This window comes from Acanthaster planci, linkage group LG03 (assembly GCF_054643075.1).
Source record: "Acanthaster planci isolate LZ-2023a linkage group LG03, COTS_SCS, whole genome shotgun sequence".
Classification (NCBI taxonomy): Eukaryota; Metazoa; Echinodermata; class Asteroidea; order Valvatida; family Acanthasteridae; genus Acanthaster; species Acanthaster planci.
This window is the reverse complement of record NC_141779.1, coordinates 4110322-4129419: the sequence shown is the minus strand read 5'-3', so window position 1 is coordinate 4129419 and position 19098 is coordinate 4110322. Positions and strand designations below refer to the sequence as shown.

Here is a 19098-nt window from a genome sequence, read left to right as displayed (position 1 = left end):
ACCAGTTTCTTGCACGCGTTATGCGTTGCACGCGAAGGCCATCCGGTTCGTAAGGTACTTCGTCACAAAGGCGGACGCACCACGATTTGCAGGCTCTAATTGGACAATCGCTGAATTTGCGCGCTAACTTCTGGTTCCAGGGTTCCATGTAAACGGCGATCAATGCATGTAATCCTATGTGCAGTGCAGTGGGCGTGGTTTAAACTGAATTGACGTCACACTTACGAACGGGATAAGAATATAATATCAAATCAGTGCTCTGAATATGTTAAAAAATATACATTAAACATATTGCATAAACATAATGCATTAAAATATACATTAAAAATATATTCGTTGCGCGTACTCAGCGTGTTCTGCGTCAAACGCGCATAAACTTGCGCGTGTATATGGTTAGTTCGTACCATTGATCTCCAACTGGATTGGACATCGTGCATTGTTTGTGCACAAAATCGCGGCCGAACAATGGCGGCGGCTTCAGGAGGGTGGTGTGATGCTGTATGCTGTGCATTTCTGGTCAACATGACCTTTTTCTCATAGGATGATGGCTAAGTTGTTAAATGTAAATCTTTAAGTCATGTTGTGAATTCAACTTTTTAAGTTGATTAATAAGTGTCTGTTTGAAAACGGCAGGAAGTTAGTTTGGTCGCTCATTTCAAGCTGCGCTCACTTTGTTCTCACAGAAAAGATTCTCACACTTTCGTATGCCGCATGTCGGTTTTCAATACAATTTACTCAATATATGAATGAATTTTATTTAGTACAATTTTTCCTGAGAGTGTGAAAAATTACAATCATTTTATTGATGATTATTTCAGTGTTGGCTCATCGAAACCAGACGGAAAAATAAATGGAGAGTTAGGATATCATATTTACTGACAAAACCTATTGCATGTCCTGGCGGAATTCTCAAAGTTTTACACACTGAACAAATCACAATTGAACCGACCCAATGTGAAAATATTGCTAAAGTGAGACCGTAGACAATAGGTGTAAAAAAAAGGAATTAAAAACAAACACACACAAAAACAGGTTAACATTGTCGCTTTCGAGTGGGTTAATTAATTATAAGAAAATGGTCAGTTATTTCCTGAAATGGTATTCTTGCATTTTCTGTTTATTTTTTGGCTTGATTTTGGGAGGGAGGCCGAGGGCTTAGCCATCATCCCATGAGAAAAAGGTTATGTTGACCAGAAATGCACAGTATACAGCATCACATTTTTTTTATCCTCCTGAAGCGCCGCCATTGTTCGGCCCTGCATTTTGTGATACAACGGAGATCGATGGTGAGTACCCAAAACGCGCCCTCTTTTGTTCGGCTCGGAGAGGATACCGGTCACGTGATGGGCGCTCGATTAATAGGAATCGTTAAAGTGTATAGGCCGGTTATGAATAATTGTTTAATATTTCTTTAGGTGTGAGTTGTGATAGGCGACACTTGCTAAATGAATTTAGATGAAGTTGTACTCTTTTCAAAGCTATTTCAAAAATATTTGCTTGAAAATGTTCACGCCCCGTACTACAAGATACAAGATGTAGAGCCTATACACCGTACTGTTTAATAAAACACCCGGTTACAGTTAACTTACATTAGGCAATAAGAATCTTACACGGGCCTTATTAAGATCCCATTTGATGCTGTAATACCACCAACAAATTCTCTGTTAATGTGAATTTTTTTTACGATTCTATAACGAACTTTTACGTTGTCTTCATCTTCTCATATACGCACAGTATCGAAGGGCATCTCTTTAATACAGAAAAAAACTAAGTTTTGACTATCGGGGGCGCACTTCTTCATGACAGACTCGTACACGTGTGTGCCCCACGCAGTGCATGCTGTATGTGGACAGTGCTAGTGCAGTGCAAATTGCCTTGTGTTTTGTAGAAATCGAGATTGGAAGTTCAGTTTGGGGTAATCACAGGTTTTTTTCTGGGTGGAAAGACATCAGAATCGATGGCCAGACCATGGAAGGAGGAAAAGAGGCAGATCCGTGTTGTGACGTTGAATTGCTGGTAAGATCATGAACTCGTTGAAGTGGTCGGTCTGAGCTGCGCGATCTGTGTGATTTTGCATACGAATTCAACGTTGTATGGTCACTTCGTTTACCTACTTGAAGTTCCAGAACTGTACATTAGTACCATTGTAATCGTCATTTGATAAGCTTTCCAATGACACAAAATTTATTGGTTGATTCCTGAAAAATGCAAAAGGTGTTAGACTCCCTACATGATGAAGGGCAGACGTGCAGTCCATCCAAGTCCACTGTTCATACATTGGGCCTGCACAGTGTGCACGTGTATGCTGGTGACTGTTTCCTGAATGTTGCACCTTCCAGCAATAGCCATGGCCAAATCAGGGTACCAGTTCATGGTCAGATACACTCGGTTGATTCCAAAATACGTAAGAAATTATGCATGCACCTTTACTTAAATAAGCCCTACAAATAGAGACTAAGAAATATACTGCCTTTGTTTTGGAGAATGTTTCTGCCTGTCTCCCCCCCAAAAAAGTGCTAAGTTCCTTATGCTCACTTCCAGGTGGAGGGTGTTAGTATTCAGGGCATTTCTAGCCGTTATTTTTCATTTCATTTCCAGACAATGCCCCCCCCCAAAAAATGGTGAAAATTATTCTGCCTGGAATTTTTGCTGATGGTGACTGAGTTTAAAGCTCTATTGATACTGACTGCTTTTCAATAGGGGCTTGATGTATGTTAGCAGTCACCGTGAGAAACGAATTGGATGTCTTGGAGATGAGCTAGCTAAAGGATGCTATGATGTGGTTACATTACAAGAGGTGAGATATCAAAACCCTTTGGGACATATCATTTTGCCAAAACAACAAACTTGAAAAAGAGGCAAGATATCGCAATGAACTTTCTAAATATTGAAACACTACAAAATGACTCTCCAAAGTCATCAGATCAAACTCTGCACGATTTTTCCTCCGGCAATCTCAGATTTTGAAATGCTGTGACACCCTGCCACTGAGGGATATTTGCCTGATAGCAGGTCCTGCATGGCAGCCAAGTTCAAGTTCATTACACGATTTACTTCCAAGGACTTCTCAGACTTTGTGTGTTTGCCAGTCAGTCATCCTCTGGTAGTGACTCAGGGCACGTGTGGTAGTTTAACCCTTTGAGCGTCTCTCTGTATGCCTCCAACACAAGCTGATTGGAAGTGCACTGTTTTCTAATTGTACAATTGAAAATTCATCGAGAATAAACTTTGTAAAGTAGTCTGGATAGTAGAAAAACATCTGTGTTGGTACGTAAAAACAGTCAGTGTGCCATCCAAATTTTAAAACTGTGCAGTTGTTTCTTGGCCTTGTGTCGCAGGTCTCAAATGTAACACTAAAAGTATAGCACTAAACAAAAACCAACAAACAAAATCAAGATCATAAGGAAACAAATAAATCAAGTAAATGAATCATTTCCATGAAAGTGGTGCTGATGAAAGTACCAAAAGACACTTCTACATACTGTAACGGGTATACGGGACTTGACCTGCATTGGGACTAACAAATCCCTAAAATTAACCCGCCAGGATCAACCTGGAGGAATCGGTGATGCTTTCTGAGCTACCTGTTTCACTCACAGCAGTGATGATGTCGCCACACACTTGTTAAGAGGACAGGTCTTCACGTGAAAGCCCGGTAGACTTCATGGATGGGAAAGCGGGAAGGGAGGGGTAGGATGCTTGGTGCACAACACAAGGGGAAAAGTTGGAATTGAGCAGTTGGAACAATCTGTGTCTGTCCTAAAGTCTGATCCTAAACCTTTATTCTGAGGCGGAAACCCTAAGACAGACAATTCATAAGACTGTGGAGAAATATTTCTAGAAATCTAAATAATTGCTTCTGATTTATTTACATCCAAAATCATCCTTCAAGTTCAGGGGATTCTTATTTGTCAGGTGAGGTGAATTCCGCTTGCATACGCTCCGTTGTTTATTCTAAGCCTCAGGATTATTGCTGCGACTGCGCGTGTAGCCATTAAGACTGGTAGCCAGTCTACTGTCTGTACGTGGCCATGTTCACTACACGGCCATTGGTACGATTATTATAAACCTCAATTCTTTAGGCCTCTCTGTGTCTCTACTTGGCCCATTACTGCTTTTCGTCTGTTTTCCTATCATCATAACCCTTCTTTCTAGTTCGTCATCATCTTCCTGCTTCTTCCTGGTGCCGGATCGCTTCTTCCCACAGGGCCTGTTTTGGAGGCGAACAGAGATGCAGGCTCACTTTTTATAGATTTTCGGCAGGGCTGAAAACTGCACGCGTATGCTGATAGGCTAAAAGTGCGCGCCGCAGGTATGCAAATGAAGTCACCCCAACGAAAGCACTGAGTACATGAACATGCATTTGTTAACTTGTGTGTAAAATGTTAGGCACACATGTACATGTACTGCACATGTACGCTTTACAAGTCGCATGAGAATCTAAAAGAAACAACACATTAAATAGCACAAGAGTTAAAATGGACGGCTTCTACACATTATGATGGAATTATTCTGTAAACAGTTGGCATTCTTGGTACATGTAAGTTTGTGCAGCTGATAATGTTTGACTCGTCCACTGAAAAATCACTGAAATTACACGTTCCACTTCGTTCCTGTCAAACACACAGCAATGATTCCTGCCAACTTGGGATGAATAAAGAAAAGTGCATTTTTGTCACAATACTTTAGAGTGATTTATGTCTTATTCTGATTTTTTTGGCCCATAGATTTGGGTGGAGAAAGATTACAAACAGATATGCGACAAGGCAAAAGATGTTCTGCCCTACCATCATTATTTCCATAGGTGAGGCAGTCACATTAGCGTATACATCAGCCATGTAAAGACTGTGAATACATACCTAAGACAGCAACCGAAAAACTCGTAAGAACTTTGCTGGATTACTGGTTTCTATACTGGCACATTGAGTAAATGACTTTAACTTGGACCTGACGTCTGTGACTGTTTCAAACTCCTGAGATACATGGCAGCAGAGACTTGGACAGGAGATTTTGAAGGCTTAAACAAAAACTTCATTAACTAAACTGAAGGATTTGGTCTCTTTTCCAGCGGATTTCTCGGAAGTGGCATGTGCATCCTTTCCAAGTGGCCCATAGTAGACACACTGTTTCATGGCTACTCACTGAACAGCTATGCCTATCGCATTCTGGAAGGAGACTGGTTTGGGGGCAAAGGAGTCGGACTGTGCGTGATTCAAGTGGACGATTTCACCGTCAACGTCTACACGACCCATGTGAGTCTCTGAGACTCAAAAATGTGGTCCAATCAGGGCATTGAAAGTGAACCTACAGGCGGAGGGTTCTTGTCCATGATTAGGGTGTGATGCTAGCCTTAGGCCCTGAATGAAAAATTGATAGGGGTACCAGGGAACTTGTGTCAGAGGGTATAGTTTGGCTGTTGAAGGCTAGCTGCCAACTATTTATGCGTCATTAACAAAATACATGTAGCACCTGTCATCTGCCCAACTGGGTGGGGGGGACTTGTTGAACCCTTGACCAACCCTCAACTTCACCCATGTTGAAAGTGAATCAAGCAACTACAATACATATCGTATTTTGTACCATATTTTGCAAGCTGGTCAACAATTATTTGCAAAAGATACTGTGATCATATTATAGCTTTGAAGTAACCATGACTGCGGGCATTATTGGATATTAAGTTAAAAATGCATGTGTGCCTTGTGTCGAAGAAAGTCTAAAAAGTCAATCAAAATAATGATTTGGAAAAGATGTAAAAAACCATAAAAGACTGTATGTCATATTTGTAAGAGTTATTGTAAAATCAATGGTTTCTATATGTAAAATGTAATTGTTTTCTTTTCCTCATTTAGAACACAGCGATGTACGCACCCTCCAATGTCTTTTCGGCAGATGAGCACTTTACTCATCGTCTCCTGCAAGGCTACGAGCTCAGCAAGTTTGTGCGATTTACGGGCACCAACAGTGACCTGAACGTGGTGACCGGCGACTTCAACACGGAGGATAACTCCTTGGGGTTGAAGGTCGCTAGGGTCAATGCAGACCTCCAAGATGCTTGGCTGGATCGTCCAAATCAGTGCAAGGTACGGCTGTGTTCAAATTATTCGGCTATGACTAATGATAACACACGTCTAAATTACATGTGGTTGTCATGGGTGCAAGTTTTTTTTTTGCACATCGCATAGTTAATATCAGTGTGTTACACTCAATGCAAAGGTCATAGGTCAAATAGATTAAACTTAATCAAGAAAGCCATTTGTAGGTGGAACTTTCGGCATACATGGACATACAACCTTGGCATTGTATGTATTCACAGAAGTCTGATCAGTTTTGTCAAGTCTGTCTGCCTCGAGCAGAAGCATCCCCTCATCAGTTTAACAGAGCCGGTTGGTTGAGAGTGTTAATTTACCTGGTAGCAACGCGACCATAACGCATGCATTTCATAGTCGTTATTGCACTGGCGAAGTGCAATTCTGACCAAAGGAGCCAGCGTTGCTAGGAAAATTGTGCCCCCTCTTGGTCCAGCTCAGGGCTCATTACGATGAGTTTGAATAAAGATATATGTGGTCGGGACTTTCAGTAAATTAATTCATGAGAGGGATCTGGTCACTGGCAATAAATTCTGTCCTTGCCTGATATGAAAAGTATGACAAGTTGTGGCTTTCAGTGTCGACCGGAGCTGGTAAAGATCTACTGTCTCCGGTCTGTTTTTAATAACTTTCTTGATTATTTTCGTTCAGTACAATCCACAGAATCACTTCCATGGAGGTTTCATTTGGAATTCTTTCCTCTCTCAGGATGAGCCATGCTGTACAGTAGAAGCCCCCGATAATTGCTACACGTCGACTAAGACCAGATTCTATCCTCAGCACCCGGGCATGCGTATTGACTACATCTTGTACAATGCCAAGCCCAGATCATGTTGCGTGACCTGCCGGGACTGCAGACTGACCTTCAAGAAAATCCCAGGAACGGACATCAACTACTCGGACCATGACGGAGTCGAGGCACTCTTCGAACTTGAAAAGGGACGAGGTGAGTCCTCCTTTTTTAAAATTTTAGAGATTTTGCTGCAACTTAAAGGGTCGAGGCTATGAAGTTTCCCGAGACACACATTTGTAGCAACCTTAAACTCTTCTTTCCATGTCTGAAAACTGCTTGACATTTCTTTGGGGTTGAGAGTATTTAAAAATGCACTGTTTAAAACATTGAAAACTGTCAATGCTTTTCCAGACAACAGAGGGCGCTGTTGCCGTGACGTCATTCAGGGAAGACACAGTTCAGATTATCGGCTTTTGTGTTCCAGTTTTGAACCCCAAATTTGCTCATTCCTGCATATTGGGGGTATCCATTTCAATGCAATAGCGAGTTTTCCCACTGAATGGCATCATTTGCTCATGAGCATGGAAATTTGCATCAGCTTAAAAACAAAAAGAAAGGCTTTGAAACATTTAATTTGAATAGGTTGACAGGATGACGTTATTACCACACAGCAAATTGTTGTTTTGCCCCAACAGATGACCAAGTTCTAGAACCTTCAGACGAGGAGGGCCGTCTTGGTGTCCTATTGGAAATGCTTCCATACCTCAGTGATTCCATCCAAAAGATCACACGGCAGCGCTTCTGCTACCTCCTGGGGTCCCTCCTATTTTTCCTCTTACTGGCATCTCTCTGGCTGAGTGGTACATTCCACTGGCAGACCAGCGTTTACGCTCGTTGCGGGGCGCTCGTCGCGCTGTTGGCCCTTGTCGTGTTGGGGCTGGCAGCACTGTGTATCGGTGTTTCCGTCAAGACGACGGAGTTGAACCAGTTGATTGGCAGGAAGAGGGAAATAACATTGAATGTGAGACGGTTAGAATCTCAGCTTAAAAACAAGTAAGGAAATGGCGTTACACAAGCCACTGGGCCTATTGACGAAAGTCAGCCCTGTCTCCGACTGTAGCTCTCTTTCCTGCTCTGAAATCACATGCAGTCCATTGGACCTAATGAAAAGTCTCTGGCTTTTACCTTGATGTACATGGTGATGCTCTATATCAAAGCAATGACTCATTTGGCTGGACTCCACATGTACAGTGGCAGGAACTGCAAAGTTAGGAATGGCCAAAATTGGGATATATCTTGAGTTAGTTTTAAGGAATGGGCCTTAGCGCAGTGCACTCAAGTCCTTGCTAAAATTTATCTGAACTTTGCTGACCACGTGTCTCCCTTCCACACATACACTCACACAAATAACACCTATAATTACAGATGAACCAAAGGTAAGTCAGGTCCATTAAAGTTTCATATTTAAGAAAAACTTGTTTTGCATTTTGAAGGATAAAGAGTCAACCCCACTTTTTCAGTCGAGTCAGTGTGAATAATCATGTTTTTCAATAAATAATTGATATTTAATAATAATTGAGAATCTACACACAATTGGTTTTTGTTTGCTTTGCTGGGGCCGAAGTACTCAGTGATACGAGGGGAAGTCAGACAAGACAAAATCCTGACGTTTTTCATCAAAATGAAATATTTATTACTACTTTTTACAAACAAATGTATCTTTTCAAACAGGAATGACAATAACTTCAGCACAGGTTTACTACGTTTACCTGCAGAATATTGTTCAGATTTATCTTTTGTGCAAAAGTTACGAGTATGTTAAATGCAGTAGTGCATGGCACGCAATGTGCAGGTGTTTAATGCCACTTCAAACCGACGCCCCTACAAAGATGCCTTGTCAGCACAATCCACATCCAACCCAGTAGATATTTCTATGCATGCGTATGTATATTCTTCTTAAACCTGTGCATGGAATTACAGTATTTTGACGGGGCTTGATACTGAAGTAAACAGTCAAGAGAATGCAATAGTATCTTTATGGCTGCATTTTATCGGAACACATTTGAAGTGGAAAATTACTTGTTCAAAACAGGTCATTTTTGGGAATTGTGCATGTTTGAGACTGGAACAGTCATGTTTGTGAAATGAACATAACACTTCGTGCATGTCAAAAGTGGTAAAAATATGACCTTGCATTCTATGTTATATGTGAACTATATATGCCAATCTTTTAAGACAGCATTCCTTGTACAATGTTAGTTGAGCCTTCTTAACATTTTCACATGAAGGTGAAAATGGTAGTGTGCAATAAAGCACTTGCGAGTTAAATTTGAATAAAATCTGGTACACTGTGTTATCTGATTGCACAGAAACGTAACAATTTGAATTCCCCAGACTAAAGACACTTTTGCTATACCTCGTGCTTCGGGGAAAGCTTTTGCATTGCGACCACCATCTCTGGAATGGATTGGTTCCTTTGTGCCGTTCTTATCCATTGAGCACAGTGTATTGTTGCAAGGCGTCTCTTATGCAACTAAGCAAAAGCTTGCCCCGAATCACAAGGTATATCAACAGTCGTTATAGTATGGAGAATTCAAGTTGTTTTACATGTGAATTTAAAGAACTTTGTGTACCAGATTTTACCCAAATTTAACTCGCAAATGGCTTATTGATCAAGGGCCAAATTTTTTAACTAACTTATTTAGGCAGAATGGGCTTAATGGCTCAGGTTTACAACTGCATGCTTTTTAGAATTGCTGCAATAAAGTGACATCAATGCCAGTGCACCAAAGTTTAATTTGTTTATAAGAGAGAATCAAATTGTTTGGGAGTTGCAAAAACCTAGCCTTTCAGTAATTGTCACAAATGTACTTATCTTCTTCTCCATGGGTCTTAAGGGTGTTCACACCTTGATTTTTTTCATGAACCCTCAAGGTGAACAACTGAATAGGTGTTCTTGCCTTGACTTTTCGATGGACCTTAAGGTGTACACCTGGATAGGTGTTCTTGCCTTGACCTTTCGATGGACCTCAAGGTGTACACCTTAATAGGTGTTCTTGCCTTGACTTTTCGATGGACTTCAAGGTGTACACCTGGATAGGTGTTCTTGCCTTGACCTTTCGATGGACCTCAAGGTGTACACCTTAATAGGTGTTCTTGCCTTGACTTTTCGATGGACTTCAAGGTGTATGCCCGAATAGGTGTTCTTGCCGGAACTTTTCTATAAATCTCAATGTGTACACCTGAATAGGTGTTCTCGCCTTGACTTTTCTACAGATCTGAAGGTGTGCACCTGAATAGGCGTTCTCCCCCAGGCATCCTGTGTCTTGTGGGAGAGCAAGTCTCTGGTGTTTTTTTTTTGGGGGGGGGAGGTGTAACCTGCCCCAGGCTGCTGGCATACGCCTGTAATTAAAAACATTTTCGAGTGAACTGCCTAGATTCTTGGTATTTACATCCTGTCGATGATGTCATGGGCTTTGTCCTCCAATAAGATCTGCATGTTCTTGACGTCCCGACACCAATGTTGTAATTTATCTTGCATTGTGACGATCTGTGAAAATGGCAGAGAAACCCAAGGTTAAACCCTTCCACCCTGTGACAACAGAAGCATACATCACAAAATGTCAAGTCCTCTATTTGGCCTAAATAGACCGATGGTGCCCGCTAAGTCGCATGTATTGTGTATCAAACATCAACAAACAAGGTGTCCTCCATATTGAACTGTGTCGTAAGTATCATTTATCAAAAACTGAAGCAGATGCCATGGTCAGTGGAATACTACACAGACTATTGATGTGCTAGGTAGTACATCAATAATCAGTTTTAAATTTTGAAAACAACACTTAAAACACTTTGCTCTGGGTTTTGTTGATGTTTGATACCCACTATAGGTCACGTGACTTCGCGGGAGCACATGATCCATTGCGGGCTACTTGTTCTAACATTGTAAGCAAGGAAGTGTTTTCTAACAAACACTAGGTAACTACAATGAACAGTTTTCTTTGAGTCGGCTGAAAAGAAATGACAATCAGACGGCTCAGAATTGAAAGGTGGCACACCAGTAGTAGGCTACGTTTTTGGAGAACGATACTTTTCTTATCAATAACTTTGCATTTCTACAGTTGTGTCGGCATACCTGATGGAGATCGAGCACCCTTGGTTGTACCCATGTCATGTGAACTTTCTGCTCCACCTGGTCGATGGATCCTTTGACCAGACCCAGGGACAATGCCTTCATTACAAGAATCTCAACCTGTTGGGGCAGGACACTCAAAATAATGACTCCTCACATCCAGGAAGAGGCTCAGTTTATTACTGAATACCCTCAAAGACAAGGATTGCTTCTACTAGCCATAACGGATCGACTATTTCCTCAGTCATACATTCCCCATGGTCCTTGTCGAACCCCCATTTCTGATGCCTCCATGTCCAACATGGCACTGGTGGCTGTGGCTAAGACTATCCCTCATGGCCTACTAATGACATCAAAGCCACAGCCACAACATACTGATTTGGACATGTTTGCCCGATATCAATCATAGGTGGCAAACCTGTGAGAAATTATGGTAGATGTAACAAAAAGCAACGGACCCCTGGAAGTGTGAAGAAATAGGACTCTCCAAAGATGTTAGAATATGCTGTCTTATTGTGAATATACTCCATCGGAATTCTCTGTAGTATACAATGAATCTTTTCCCTTTCAATGTGCGTAGTACTCAGTTTATGGTGCAAGCATTTTAATCCCCAAGGGTAAAAATTACTTTTGAAGGGTTAGAATTGGTTATCAAAGGGAAATTTGCCAAGTTGTGAATTAAGGCCCTACCTCATTCAACGGTAGCTTGGCCTCTTGGGCAATCTCTTCAAACGAGATGCTGCGATTGTCGGCAGGTCGTTTGAAGGTCATCTCCATCAGACACAAAAGGGAGATCTTCTGTCGTAACGGCAGCTCGTTGACTGCCAGGTCAGGCTGTATGGAGTGCAGAATGTGACAAAAAATGCACCATGATGCTCCAAGATCCTATCAAAAATCCAATAGTGGCTTTGGGAAACTAAGTACAACGGAGGGCAGAGCTGAACCACTTAGCTTTGTACAATTTACATGGGGCTTCAACCCTCTCAGCCTTGTGAAAATTTAATGATGACCCCCTTAAGTGCATGAAAAATTGTGTTGGCGGGATTGAGACTGACCTAAAAATGATGAATGTGCCACTGGTTTCTTTCAGAGTGGAGGATTTGGTAAGGATCCTAAAGACCAGGAAATGTAGGTTGAAGAATGTACAAACTTCACAACTTAACAATTAAAAAGTTTCCTGCTCAAGAACACAAATTCATTTCCTAGCTGAAGTCATAGCAACATTAGACAAAAGTTTCAAATGCACAAATCTGTGACAGTAAGTGCTGAAAGCATTGCTGGATTCATGAAGCCCGTATTCTGTATAGTTGATGAGTGTTTCAATAATCACAACTAAATACAATAATCTAAAACCCACCTGCTGCTTCCAGACGGCTGACGAAGACTCAAACTGATCCAGGTTGCCGCTGTTGAATGAATACAGCAAATCGACCAGCCACTTCTTGTTGGAGGCTGTTAGAGACTCCAGGATAGGGTGTGCAAGCTGCCAGGAACAAGAACAGTCGTCAAAGCTACTCGTATTCCAAACCTTCCAAGATTCTCCAAATAGTCACCAGGCGGATTTGAAAGATTTCTATGGGATTTAGGAAAGCAGACCCCCAGCCTCTACCACATTACACGGGAACTAACGTCCCTAGAGAGTTTGGACATAAAGAATGAACCGATGGTTTCCTGCATATTGGAGGATTTTGGCGCATTCAGGAATTTTCATGAAAAAAAATTAATCACAGGAAGTGCGGGTGATGATGTTGACTTTAACAGCTGTAAAAAGTGATTTCAATGCAGATGGTGTCACAGCTGCAAAGATTTTTGTGTGTTTGCATTTCACTGATGGCCCAAATTTAGAATCTACATTTGAAGTTTTGCACAAAGCACATGACCTAGTCCCTCTGAGCACGTGGAAATGGCAGCAACATTTGGTAACCATCCAAACTAGACACTATCAGTTGAAGTCGGCATCACGCTCACCAGTTCTCCAAAGTTATAGATCCCTTCTCCGAGGAGAGCAGCGAGGGACAAGTTAAATGCTCGCTCCTTCCTTTCGTCCTCTGAAACAGAAAACCATACAGAACTCTTCACATTTTGACATGCATGCTTCATATATATCTGCTCTGTTTAGGAATGCAAGAAAGCATGCTTTACATAGCAATGACATCCTTCAGTGGGAACTCGCTGTGTGCGGGCACAGTGTTTATGTTGAGTTCATCTGAACAATTTCTGTTGGAATGTGCAGTCTTTAATTGTAGACTGGGTACATGCGCGAACCTGGTAGAAGAACTTTTCCCACCAGGCTGTCTCTTCTTTGCCAGTGAGGGCGCCCTTCTAGCTAGAGTGGATTCACTACAAATGAAAAGCCTCAACAGAGACTTTGCATGGTAGCCATTGTGCGCAGAAGTTCCTTTGTTCCACAGGGAATCCTCCTTTGTACATACTCTATGGAGCATAAGCAATCGCCTGCAACGTGGCCACTGGCCACCATGCAAAGCCTCAAAATGTTAACTGTTGGTTTATTAGATTGGCTCTTTGACTTCACACTACCTCTCTGGGTGATTTTTGCAAAAGAAAACTGTCCTGAAACTGTCAAATCCACCACTGTGCAAGAATCAAGTTGTTCCTTCTTTTAAAGCTTTGAACTTCGAACAAGTAATGATCCCAAGTAAAGTATTAAAATATGGGCTCTACCTTCTTACATGGAAATCCTACAAAGTCTTAGGAAGTCTCTGGATGGATTTCGAAGGCTTTGGGAAGGTTCTACTCACCATCAATATCTTCCAGCTTGGTCACTCCTAGGAACCGGAGGGCATCTCGATAGTACTTGGCGTAGTCTCCCATGACCTTGTAGTAGTTACTAGACAGGTTATAGAAGCGGCCGTGAACCGTCGTGATCCCATCCAGGTTGTCTAACTTCTCCTGTGCCGCTTCGACCAAAACCTGTGTGCAGGGAACCAGACCAGTTTTTAAGCATCAAGACCTGGCAAGTGCTTAGTCAGAACCCACACGTAGCACTTTTTATCACAAGATTACTGGACAGCATTTAACACTGTTACCCATGATTGCCAGGTGTGATTCCAGGATCTACATGTACATAAACTCTAAGCAGTAACTCTAGAGAGTAGGTGATGCAACCAGGTAATCTGGTTTCAGACTTCAATATTGATGTTTATCACCTCTGCCCTAAAAGGCACACATGATACTCCTGGGCTGGATAAAGCAACCTTTTCCTAAGAATTCTCTCTGTAGTTACAATCAAACTCTCATATCAAGTCATTTATCACTATCACACCAATCAATATTGATAACTCCCATTTCAACAACTCTACTCATCAAAAGCAAACGCTATCCTCTTAACCCGTGGAGGTGGGGTGACGGTATGTAACAACGATACGAGTGCCAGACTAACCTTGGTTCCCTCAAGGTCATTGACCCCTAGTTTCATCATGGCCGAGCAGGTCATGCAGAGGATCACCGCCTCCTCGTTGCTCTTGACTTTTTCTTTGATCTTATCCAGGAAGGCAAGAGCATCTGGGTAATCTGACAAACACATACCAAGATTTCAGTCAACGCCTGTCAACGACGTCAGGCTTGGGATGGGTAAGATGGCATGGGATTTAAGTTAATGTTTTTTTGTCAAGGTAACGCAGGATACTAACTATCTACAAAATGGTAGTTACTAGAAGTGGGGAAGAGTTCCATATCTGGCCAATATTTAGCTTCCTTAATATAACTTGAAAACTACGAAAAGGTGTCTACCCGATGAGGATTGACACTAATTCAGGAGTGACAAAATTCTAAGTTTTCTAGAAAAATATATAGACTTTTTCTCTCATGGCTGACAGACTTTGTGCTCGAGGTCTCAGGTGGTGGCTGAATACTCTCTTCACTTACTACTTTGGGATATGGTTTGATCAAGAATATTGTCAGTTTTAGTCTTTTGGGGTCTGGTTTGGCATGGACGAATGGCAGCTCTGTTCATGATTTTTACAGGCCTGGCAATTGACCGTCACTTTTGGTGATGAAATGCAGACAGTACAATAGTTACAGTCTTGAAATTGGTCAAAGATGTACGGCAAGAAACAATGTAAAATGTCCAATTGGACAACAAAGACAGCTCTGTACAGAGTGAAATCCCTCTATAAAGTGTGAGAAAAATCAACACATTAAGAAACTGCATAACTAAGGATCACATCCAATATCAACGGTCCACTAGAGAGAACTGAGAAATATAGGTCCTGGTATCATACAGGATTCTGAGTTACCTTTGATCTGTTTGACAATAATGATGGCCATCTCTGTCAAGGATAATGGATTGATCCGATGCTCAAAGTCACTCAAGAAATTCTCATAGAGCTGAAGAGGGGAGACAGAAATTGTACCAGTGATCAATTGGTAGATGACAGGTAAGGGGGCTGTGCAGTACTCAACAAATGCAGGTGAGTATAAACCACAGCGTGCCCGATCTTCTGAAGGGTTCCCCCTTTCTAGTGTGAGTCCAGCACAAGACTTGTGGTTTCACTGCTGGGACAGTACCCCACAATTCAGCCGTCTTACCAATCCAACCACAATGACTGCTCAAGCTGGTCAGTTGGTTAAAACCAGAAAAGCGAGCAGGGGGATTTGTTTAGGGAGGCTTCACTAAATAGGTGATGAAACAGAGATTTTTGTTTCATAAATGAGGTCATTTTTCTATTGACGCTTCTTCGTACATACCTGCAGTAGGCCATCTCCTTCAGCAAAGACTGGGTTCTTGATAAACTTGAGAAGTTTCAACGTTAACTGGTGCCACAGCCTTCAGAGAAAACAAATTCAATAAAAAGTTTAGATTTTTCTTAGTTTTAGATTTGTAAAGATTTTTTTTACTTGTACGTGTGGGTACAGAGGCCTACAAGTAAATTTCAAACATGTACTGCTTGAGTATTATTTTCAGAGCTTTTCATTGAAGTAGTGATGAAGATCTGTGAGGAAGCAAAGCTGTCGATAGGAAAGTGAACCTGAAAGCAATTGTAACAGTAACAGTAAGAGACGTGATGGATGTTATCCATTTTGCTGGGCAGGATTTGTTGATCTGCATGGATGATCACTGCTCTGTGGGTAAATCTTGTGTCATGATTTGTTGATCCATCGAATGCTGGTCAACTCATACACCGACTAACTCGTACGTAGACCAACTCGTACATAGACCAACTTGTACACCAACCAACTCGTTTACAATGTACCAAATTGTAGTATAAGTATCTAGCATGGAACGTTACCCAAGCGAACGCAATAACCTATAACATAACATAACTCCGGAAAGGCATCTGCATTACATGCCAGGAATAAAAAGCACCCTTTTTTTGCGGAAAATGTCTTTGATGTAATAATAATATAACAATACCAAGCACTTGTAAAGCGCCCTCTATCTAGCAAACTATTCCGAGGTACTGTATTATCATTATCCCTGCACATTGGGCTCCCACATCATCTGAACATTCCTGAAACCATCTCAACTCCCTGGGGAGTATACTAGCCTGATGTGACCATGTATCTCCATGGTGACTGTACTGACGCTTCTGCACTGAGTATTAAACTGGCCCTTAACTCCCATTCAATGGCTAATGTTCCATGACGCTGAGTGATAGGCGATCTGCCCGATGCACATGCGTATTGTCCACTTACCAATTATTGGTGATTGCATAATACAGTGATTGTTGATGCCCTGGTGAGAAGTCCAAGAAAGTTGCTGCCCTGACAATATTGTCCATATATGTAAGACCGTTAACCCTTAGAGGGCTGGGTAGAAATCCACCCGCCCCTGCAAATTTTCTTCTGATATCGCTGCAGTGCATTTTTTTCGGGAGCTGAGCCCTTAGGAGTATTTAGAGTAACTCTTTGCGGTAATTTTGACTCCAATTTTGTGAAGTCGGACATGCTGTTGTGGTGCAGCATGTATTTTTCTGAGACGGGTCAGCCAAAATACATGTATTCTCCGCTGTAGTGGTCAGTGCATGACACGCGTGTTGCTTGAACTTCAAATGACAGTAACGACAAAAGCATATTTCTGATAGAAATCAAACATTTGTATTAAACAATCATCGTATTTGTAATGATAAGGAATTGTTTATAAAGCATTTACGTTTCGAAACAATCGAGCCTGGCACAACTGAGTTGGGGGGGGGAGGTGAAATCTGCAAACGAGTTGGTTGGCACACGGGTTAACCAAACCTCATATGAGTTGGTCGGTGAACGAGTTGGCACAAGCAGGAGTTGACCTGTTCCGGATCCTTCTGCCATCAGCCAATCAACCCAACTCATTTGTTTCTAATTCATGGTTCTGGAAGATTCTTTCAAAAAGAGACAGCAGGCCTAAAGATTATGATTTCGCATAGAACCGATTCACAGAGCAGCATATTCGAACAATGCTAAGCCTAAAGATGGAAAGAGTTCCATATATGGGTGCCACTTGACTTGCACAAGCTCTATGAGACTGGTCTGAAAGATTCCAGGTGTTTTTGAAATAAATGGCTTGGTATTTTCCCTCCTATCCCAAATTGAACTTTTCTGAACATGTTTGTACTTTCTGACGGCTAATAAGTCACTGTAGGGAATAATTACTGGCTCCATATACATTTACATGTATGGAACTCTCTCCTGAAAGACTTGTTCATTTTCTTGTTGGGAGTGATGCACTGCCGTTCCCCCACTCATGTGATGATCTTGTGCACGTGTACTATCAAACAAGATTAACATGATTTGATTGATTCTGGAGCTTTACAGTCACTTCGCCTCATTTCCACTTTGCTCCTTACCACATTCCCCTACCCCACTTCGTGCCATTTCCACTTGGACAAATCCTTGTTCGAGTGTGTTACAAGCCTCTTAAAATGTGAAGAGAGGGGTTCCCAAAATGGCATGGAGTTATAGAAAACCCTACGGTATTCACTTAATGTTGACTGCATGTATGTTTAATTGTCCATGGTGAATGGAATTGTATTGGGTTTATTTCTCATCCTCTTTATTCTAAATTGCTGAATAGATTCCTGAATGATTCAACCGGCTCATTACTACACAGGTACCTAGATGGGACGTTTTTAAGTCCCCGGAAGCCAACTTCAGAGAAAATGAAAGTCAATAAAGCAGTTACATATTGATCAGAGTTTTCAACTGCTTTTCACATCCAGTTCAACAGTGGTCCACTGATAATAAGGTTAGATTAATGAATGAAACAAAAATGAACGTTTCCCCAAGTCTCCTCCTCTTCTTGTCTTTGTTTGGTGTCCGGAAACTGGACTACATTGGGCAATGCTGACTCACACATCACGTTTGCGAAAAAGGTTTTGATAAGTAAACGCCTGTGTCAAATGAACTACAGACTTGAATACTTACTTTTTATTATACATGTCTTCCATTTCCACCCATTCTGCAGCGATTTCTGGGTTGCTTTTCTGCTGCTGCGCCGCCAAAAAGCCCGAAATGTCCTTCATTTTCGCCGATCGTACGTACACACATGCAAATAACGAAGTCCCAAACTCTTGGGGGCGCTATTTGCAATTAACAGTGATAAGGTTGCAGTCGTCATCAAATATGCGCCCACAGAATTAGAATTAGAAAACTGTGCAAAATCAGACCGAAATAGCGCCGCCTGTTGACTCTGGTGAAGGGCTTGGCCTCCGTTTTTTCCACTGGAAATTCAAGATTATGGCCAGAAGATCACTTTTCGTTTCAATTTTATGAGGGTTAGCCACGAAAAATTTTTTTATTCGCCTTTCCCCGAAGATACCCCAAATATAGTGGTAAAACTATTCGCTCAGTTCTGAATGTAGCCGGGGCTTTTTGTGAAAGAAATACCCCGAACTGGAAAGTATCAGTCCCAAATCGGTATTTATAGAAATATTTATACGATCCCTCCTGATTGTGGCATGTCTTATTATAAAAAAATACCCGTGGGATCACAAAATATTAATGAGCTCGCGCACGGAAATACAACCATTTGGTGGATCGAAATTCCAAATTCCATCCACCGACGACCCCAAAGTAGACCTCATATTTTAGAAATTTTAGAAATTATTGCATTTTATCTCAAAGAATGTAATCGGCTTATTTCTTGTTATGGATTTTAAATGCACAAAACAAAATATGGAGGACCTTTTACTGATTTACTCAGTTTTTCA

At 41.6% G+C, this 19098-nt stretch overlaps 2 protein-coding genes across 2 annotated transcripts; one reads left to right on the top strand and one right to left on the bottom strand.

Annotated features, from left to right (window-relative positions):
* Nucleotides 1-1791: 1791 nt before the first annotated feature.
* smpd2 (sphingomyelin phosphodiesterase 2) lies at nt 1792-9610 on the top strand. The gene is made up of 7 exons (XM_022248965.2): nt 1792-2016; nt 2701-2797; nt 4728-4804; nt 5069-5252; nt 5850-6080; nt 6795-7032; nt 7515-9610. Exons 1-7 carry the CDS (start codon nt 1958-1960, stop codon nt 7874-7876), a joined length of 1248 nt encoding a protein of 415 aa, XP_022104657.2. The 5' UTR covers nt 1792-1957; the 3' UTR covers nt 7877-9610.
* psmd13 (proteasome 26S subunit, non-ATPase 13) lies at nt 8484-18463 on the bottom strand. The gene is made up of 10 exons (XM_022249033.2): nt 18314-18463; nt 15659-15737; nt 15208-15298; nt 14352-14482; nt 13711-13882; nt 12920-12999; nt 12309-12434; nt 11642-11785; nt 10955-11071; nt 8484-10369 (listed from the first exon to the last, which is right to left on the bottom strand). The coding sequence occupies exons 1-10, from the start codon at nt 18409-18411 to the stop codon at nt 10268-10270; spliced, it is 1140 nt and encodes a 379-aa protein (XP_022104725.2). The 5' UTR covers nt 18412-18463; the 3' UTR covers nt 8484-10267.
* Between the last annotated feature and the right edge of the window lie 635 nt (nt 18464-19098).